The sequence below is a fragment of the Varroa jacobsoni genome, unplaced genomic scaffold (genome assembly GCF_002532875.2).
Source record: "Varroa jacobsoni isolate VJ856 unplaced genomic scaffold, vjacob_1.0 scaffold_253, whole genome shotgun sequence".
Taxonomy (NCBI): Eukaryota; Metazoa; Arthropoda; class Arachnida; order Mesostigmata; family Varroidae; genus Varroa; species Varroa jacobsoni.
The window spans coordinates 766,288-774,178 of record NW_019213155.1 but is presented as its reverse complement, the minus strand read 5'-3'; the positions used below and the strand labels follow the sequence as shown (position 1 = coordinate 774,178).

Below are 7,891 nucleotides of genomic sequence, written 5' to 3'. Positions count from 1 at the left end.
AACTGATGCGAAGAAAATTCTATCGAGTTTTTAACTTAAATTGTAGAAAAAATGCAGTCCTACGTTATAAACATTGGACATAGATCTCAAAATATCGATATTTTGTTATTAATAAAGTTGCGCGTCAGCATGCGTATAAGATTAAGATATATCATTTTGAACATGAACACTTGATTTGCTTCATTCAATGAATAAAATTGGTTGTATTATTCATCATTCAACATGCTGAACATCAGTTTTGTATTTAAGGTTTATTTATTGATAAGAAGAGCTTCGTTATAAAGAAACTGTTCATCAAGTGATTTGCTCAAGTATCCGGGCGTCGAGTCCTTTAAGATTGTTAGCGCGCAGCACTAAGTACATGTCTAAATTAAAACGCATTCTGCTAAGTTTCGTTTTTTCTCCGTTAAAGAGATACATGACGTGCGGCATGGTTATCTAGAATTAGCACTTTTGGATAGCCTTTTCAGTATGCTCTTATCCGTATGGTGGATCACTGATATGTTCTATAAAAGCGTTATGTAACTGATGGCAGTTCGCTGGACGCATCTCTTCTGGTGTTCTCTGAAGGCATTGACCGCTCTGTATATAGACCAACGGTTGAAGTTATCATTTACTACAATGTTCTATTGCATTACTGCATAGCTTTGTGAACAAAAACAACTATAAAAACACAAGGATTGTGCACTAAGGAGTAATCTCAATGTCTACATCGACAAATTCTATCCCTATTGGCCAGTCTATCGACCTCTGGTTGAATCCTGAAGTATTTGTATACTATTCCATACCTTTACCAAATAGAAATAATCTTCTGTGTGTACCTGCTTGTTTGGAGTAGGAAGTTTGACCTTATATTGAAAGCAACAACGAAGTGGGGCAAATTCAACATTTTTACATAAATACACTAGCATGCATTGTTCGGCTACAAAAAATAGTTCATTTACCTTAAGGCGCATCGGTTTCTCTAAAGAGCGCTCACAATCTGCCCTCCAGATGAATGGTGGAAAAATAGAACCGAATTACTTCGTGTTATACTTCATGCTTATTACTTGCCACTTGCTTTCGACATAAGCTTATTAGGTTAGTAAATAGTTAAATTACTTGCCAATGAGGCTTTAAAATGGCTACGCTTAGCTTACAAGTTGAGCTTAATCGTGTACAAAAAAATGTGTTGAGATTAGCAACAGTTAAAGCACATGTTAAACAGGTATCTAACGAGTAAATACTTTTATTGCTCAATAACCTACGGCTATTCTAGCACGTTTTTCCATTAATAGTGTGAATTTCCCCAAAAAGATAGAACAATGTCCTATTTCGTATTTATGTAAATACGTGTAAAAATTGAATATATACAGGTCTTTAATTTGTGGTAACTTACGCTTTACAATTAGACTATTCGCTTCCTTTGCTGCACATATGTATATAAATTAAAGGGTTTAGGGCTTAACCACTCGAGCATAGGTCATCAAAAGCCTCAATGCTGAATAATGCGTCGCTAGATTCTAACAATGGGTATTTTACAGTGTGGTTGATAAGGAAGAGGGATAACGAAATGACAGCAATAATTGCAATTCCTGGTGCACTTGCCTACTATATTTTACTGTGTAGCTAGATGGAGTAGTGCGTTTGCATGTAACTAGGAAAAAAGTTCCCTTTCTACGGCGGCAGCCATCTCTTCGTCAACCTCTCCAACACTTTCGCCGTCCGAGTCCCATTCCTCATCACCAAAGTCGACTCCGTTTTCGTGATCGGGCCAGTCGAGTGTTCGCCTGCCGCCGAAGTCTTCTTCGATACCTCCATCATCGTCTTTGCCGGCCCAACCACGTGGTGCGGAATTATCTTCTATTTTAGCAAAAAACAAAGAAAAAACTTTATTACCCAGGTAGAACAACCAACTAAGTATGTCCGCAGAAACTATTTCATATACTGCAAATACTTGCCAAAGGGGTGTTCTTTGAAGGAAAATCCCAACATGCATTTGTAGCATACTGAGAGAATTGAAAAAATTCAACGGAACCTGACAACCCATTAGAATTAGGCTAGAGCTATATAGCAAGTACGAGTTTCTTTGATGAGAGTAGTTGTTTTTCCTGTTTGAATATCGTACGCAACTTTATATAATATAATTAATAGTATAGAACGTACCGCCATAAAGAGCATCTTCTTCTTCTTCGTCATTTTCGTCCTGTTGTTGCCTTCGTCGCTTTGCCGGTGGAGTAACGAGCCGTGAATCCTCATCCTGCTGAGATATTTTTTAATAATTGTTTAATATTGGTAATTAATAATCACAACATGTTTCAAAAAACAAAGTACCAATAATTTTCCATACCAAGGTAATAAACTTATTATTGGAATGAAAATGTTCCAGAACAAACCTTGTTGCTATCTGCATCGTCTACATTTTCGTCATCATCATCATCATCATCATCGAGCTCGTCGTCGACCTCTTTACCCATCTCGGCAAGTCCCTCTAATCCAATAGCCAAAGACGGTACGAATGACTCAGGCAGCACTGCCTGTTGCTCACCAGCGAGCCGGTCCAGCTCGGACATTTCTCGCGCCTCTTGCTCAACCTGTAGAAGGATAAAGACCCATATTCAAATTAAACTCAATTAAATAAAATGGTTACATGGCTTCACAGTAACGCGCGGTACGTTGTCAAGCAAAACTAAAAAGACAACGTTATCTTAAGTTGATGTATTGAAATGCTAGTGTTGGTGGTGTGTTGAAGTATAATACATCGATTAAACATTGTATCAATAGCATGCTATAAGCTAAGAGACATTAAAAGAATATTATGCAGACTGTTCATAACAAAACGTCTTACCTGTTGTCTCTCTTCGGGACTAAGAATAGGTCCCAAAGGTCGTCCGAGTCGATTCCGGCGTCGGCCGCTCAGTGGCTCTTCTGGCGCTGCATCTTTCAGAGGAAATAATTTTTCAGATACATGTTCCCAGCGCTCAGCACAACACCACAACCACTGCGTTGCGACAACCTGCACTCAAAACAAAACCAGTTTACCAGTAAAAGTAGTGGTAAAAGAATGGTTTCTGTTATCGCACAAGAAGAATGGCTTCTGTTATCGCACATGACGTATCAATAAGCAAATAAAAATGCTAGCCCCGGATGAAATTTGGGATTAAGTGAATCTTTATCTTGTTTTATTTGTAGGTGGTTACGGTTATCTCTACAGGTTGAATAAAGATAACACTTTAGATAGCTATAATTTTGGCTTTTTACCATGTCATCATAAGGTATGCTATAAGCTAGCATATTCTTACCTTAATATTTCGTAATTTGCGTGCGTGTACAAGCTTAGCTGTTCCAGGTCTGGCTGCCACAAGGTGGGTAACTTCTTTGCTGAGGTCTTTGTGTACACGAGCACCGAGAGCAACGGCAACTTGATATATTTTTGCCACTTCAGGTCGTTGGTTTGTCGGCAGGCATCCAGTAAACACCAGCACAACATCCTTAAGAACTTTCTGTCGAACGTATGGAATCACCGTCTTCAGGTCGGGGATGCGTGATGGCCGACCTGCGGCTCCCGAGCTTCCGTTTCCCACTTGACTGCTCGCAGTGTTACTATCGCTGCTGCCCGGCTGCGCAAAAATCAATCTCAAGGCAATCTGTTAGCTAAAGCTTATTCTAGAAATTCGATTTGTTAGGTCTCACTTAAGAAATTTGTCACAGAATAGGCGAATATTCACACGAAGGTATGATGTATTAGAAAGCTCAGTATGGCACTTAGTGGTCACGTTTATTTGCATAATATCGAGTTCTACAGAAATGTTGACCTTAGGAAAAATATCAGTTCATAATGCGGAGGAAACAAATTTACCGAGCAACAATCATTGTAAGTCACGAAAAGCTAAGGCAGTTACCAAAATACAACACTTCGCTTGTTCTGACGACATTTCACAGTCAATGCATATGGATCATAGGAAAAGCGTGAATTCCAATCAAGCATGTAGGCTACTGATGTGACAGTTAGGCATTATTTTGGAATAATGAATTAATTACCTGGCTTTGCATTTGCTCGTAGAGCTCGAAAAAGGCGCGATGGATTGTGGTTAAGATATCTTCAAGGTACAATAAGTAGTCATCAGCATCATCATATTCTACAAACCCGTCCACCTAGCCAATCAACAATAGTTCATGCAAAGAATCAGACATTCAATCAACAACTAATTAAACCAGAACGGCAAACAGATTTTATAATCAACCTAGAGACTAGATACATAGGAAAGGTTACAATAAACGAATACTTTCACCTACCTGCGCGCATGAATGTTCTATAAGGTCGCGCAAGCAGGCAACCACATCGCGATCAGAATGAATAACGACGGGATTTCGGGGGCTAAGGAAGGCGCTACAACTGCCGCCATCCGATGGTGGAAGGGAATGGAACTCAGCTAATCCACCTGAAATTATACAATAGTAAAGGTTTGCACTTCCTGAAATACATATACTGCACTGAACGGTTAGGCAATTGTGGCAAGCGGGTTAAAAATCTCGGAAGAAAAATATGTTCACGCAAGTGCTTGCAAGAAGTATTTGTGATCGTGTTGTAATTACTACATTGCCTTTGGTATGACTGTGCCATGCTGACACATTTATATTAACGTAATATAGATGATTTAAACATAAGAGCATTGCAAGGACGGTCAAAAGAATACGAATAATGATATATATATTGGACTTTCATCTCTTCGCAATTATTTACCGATCGGGGCATTTATATCGCCAGCCCCTCGAAAAAACACGTAAGGTTTGACGGTCACCAAGTTCGCAGCAAAATTCCAGACGTCTTCCCGATCGTCGATGATTGCAACAAGTTGATCGCCACAGGGGAACAAAGAACGCAAATTGGCTGTCTTACTTGCCGGATGAAAGCACTCGTCGCGGGACAATATTCGAAATTGAAAGTATTTTTTTTGTTTGTCGAGAAGCGACGCGATGTGATGCGCGTAAGGACGCGCCCCAAAGGTCACAATGTGCAATTCAAAGAGGCGAGAGATCTGAAATGACGGAACAGGTCAATATCATTTTACTGACATGGCTAATTTTGTTGTTATAGTTTTATAAACAATGAGCTAAAGCTTCGATTAGTAGTGCTTTTATATTACCTTTTCAAGGAAGCGCTCCGTACCGGGCCGTATACGCGTGTGATACCACAGCTGTCGATTTCCCGGTAAAGTGAAATGTTCAACTCCCTTTAACTTTGGATGGATCATTTCGCTTGTCGTATGAACGAGCGTTTGGTCCAAGTCTACCAAAAGAACAAGTTTTCGCAGGCCTAAAAGGCGTTGTTCATCAGCCTTAAAGGTAAGGAATAGTAATAGTTGAATGGTTAGATCTTTTACAGTTGGTTTTACAGGCATAAATGATATAGCATGCTCTTTATGAGAAACATTGTTTTGCTTCGCTTCTTTATACTACATAGTAATCCTTACAGGGATCATGAGTAGAATGAGACTCACCTTTCCAATTGACTGTGAAAGCTGTTCGTTAATTCGAAGCTCTGGAATAGCGTGAATCATCGAAACGGACGCATCCCCTGCCTCGCCAGCTTCCAACCTATATATTTTTAATGTAAGATATGTACATGGCAATAGATACTGACTGATGCAGCGGACTAACAGATCTTAATTGTGTATAGTTAGGCTAAATGTTGCAGCTTAGAACATAGAAAAATCCACGTCGCACGCGAGAATAATAATCAACTCATCATTCTATCATCAGGATCTAATCAGGATCCATAATCTTCTACTCCGTTTCAATAGGGAGGAAACAACACCCACTATTGGCTAGTATAACAACACTCCATAGTGTGACGACGAGTTTGTTCAAGGCAAAAGATTTCCAAATAGATGACATATGTCACATAAAAAATAACAGTAACTCACTCTCGGAGATCTGCACCGCATTCTGCACATAGGTCTTTCATAACGATCGGATGGGCACATCGTTTCAGTTCCAATAACACTGACCTAGAACAGCAAGCAAGACGGTAATAATAAAACGTACGCATATGATTAGAGGAACGATCACACACTCAAATACGCTAGGGAATACAAAATACAAATACACTAGTGTGCTGTGGCCAAAAGTCATACGCACCCATTTTCGATGACGGCCCCCGCAGAAACGAGAACCCTCGATACAATTCCCTCGAATGGACATTTTAGGTTAAGGGATCGAGGTCGAGGACCACTTGGTGTTAAGGCTTGGCTTTCTTCAAATGTCAGAAGGCAAAATCCTTTGTATAAGCGGAATTCTGGTTTTACCTGGAACACCATGGTTAAACTTAGAAACACTTGTGGCACGCGTACCCCTATTCATCTCCCTGTTTTTCATTCCTGGTCCTTTTCCTCAAAAATATCGCTTTAATAAAAATGTGAAGTTAATCTCAGACCTCTTTTCTGGATACTTATTAGGTTTAAACATCTGTGATCAGCACTGAAGCTACGTTTTTTGGTGTTTTTGAAACTCACTTTTAGACGAAGGACTTTGATTGGACCCTGAGTTTTCAGAAATAGCCTGTCACCGTTCAGTTCAACGGACGCTGTCGCAGGCTCCATCGATATCAAGGACCCACCTTTTTATCTACAAAATGTGTGAACATGAATTGTTGAATAAATTTGCTTAACAGAATATTATATTTCTGAACGCATCATTTATTTATAAGTTTAACCGTTTTTAATCTTTGTATTTTATCCTCTTTAAAATATTTTGAAGTTTTCTTATAAATAAAGAGGGTAACATGCTATCATCTAAATCGTAACAAGACTTATTGGGTCTATCTGTAGCCTGATCATTTGATTGGCACTGTGAATAGCTCGACTGTGGCTTCAATTGCTTTTACACACTAATCTTTAAGAAAAAAAGATCCGAGTGGTGAAAGTCCAGAATTGTCGCATAAGTATATTCCAGTCAGCGTTGTACTTCACTTACTCTTAGTGCCTCCACTCTAAAAACAAGCGTATCAGTTCCACAACTTGCATACTGACGAGTGCGAAAACGGATGAGTCGCTTGTTGCATATCCTTTACACAGATCTGGCACACTGACAGAGCTATTAAAAATGTTGAACTAGCATAGACCTAAAACACAAGTATGGCTAAAGAGCTCGAGGTCATGTAATGTGAATTTGCTGGTTTCAAATATTTGTTTACGTTTGCGATTACTTATTAGCGAGCATAGTTCCTCCTTGGAATCAGCAACGCACAACTATCTATAATGGATATTCTTGAATACTTTAGGTACTTATATTTCCTTCTTCACTTACAATTTCGAAATGATTGTTAAAGACGTCCAGTGTTTTCATGCGTTCATCTGATTGGGTATGTTCTTTTGACTGAAGAACGGCGCGTAGCTTCAAAGGTTGGCAATATTTTAAATGTTTGCAGGAATTGTATCCGTGTGTAACAATAAAATCTACTGCTATTTTTCTGACATCTCTTTGGGTTCCAAAGTACATTTCAAAATCATGGGCTCACTTATCGGCTACTTTACTTAAAATGATCTATAAGTATCGTTATTTTCTCTTAACGCCTCTGGACCAATGCTGCTTCTAGACGCTTATCGTACTGTGGGTCCATACTAAAAATAACAATATTTTTCATAGCATAATTTGGAAGCGAACTAATTTTCCTATTTAACTTTAAGTGAGAGTGTCCTAAACTGAAGTAATTTATTTCACTTTTTAACAAAGTCGTATCAGGGTCACAATTATAAATATTTCATTGGATATATTATCGGGTACCATATATACAAATACTTAGACTAAAAGCCGTGCTTGTGTCAGGATATATTATTATGATATTTTGTTGTCAACGTATGAACGGCACGTTTCCTATCGCATTCTAGCGATTCCTAGCGTTTAAATAAAA

General features: G+C 38.9%; 1 protein-coding gene across 2 annotated transcripts; it reads right to left on the bottom strand.

Moving 5' to 3' along the window:
* Positions 1 to 1,199: 1,199 nt before the first annotated feature.
* Positions 1,200 to 7,297, bottom strand: Fcp1 (RNA polymerase II subunit A C-terminal domain phosphatase Fcp1). 2 transcript variants are annotated; one of them, XM_022830118.2, is made up of 14 exons: positions 6,955 to 7,297; positions 6,495 to 6,606; positions 6,121 to 6,287; positions 5,907 to 5,990; positions 5,481 to 5,577; positions 5,127 to 5,318; positions 4,724 to 5,018; positions 4,276 to 4,421; positions 4,021 to 4,134; positions 3,282 to 3,599; positions 2,828 to 2,995; positions 2,376 to 2,573; positions 2,146 to 2,242; positions 1,200 to 1,842 (listed from the first exon to the last, which is right to left on the bottom strand). In XM_022830118.2, exons 2-14 carry the CDS (start codon positions 6,579 to 6,581, stop codon positions 1,637 to 1,639), a joined length of 2,169 nt encoding a protein of 722 aa, XP_022685853.1. In that variant the 5' UTR covers positions 6,582 to 6,606; positions 6,955 to 7,297; the 3' UTR covers positions 1,200 to 1,636. The 2 variants fall into 2 exon arrangements, with proteins under 2 accessions (XP_022685853.1, XP_022685854.1); XM_022830119.2 differs by having other exon boundaries at positions 2,146 to 2,239; positions 6,955 to 7,295.
* Positions 7,298 to 7,891: the final 594 nt, after the last annotated feature.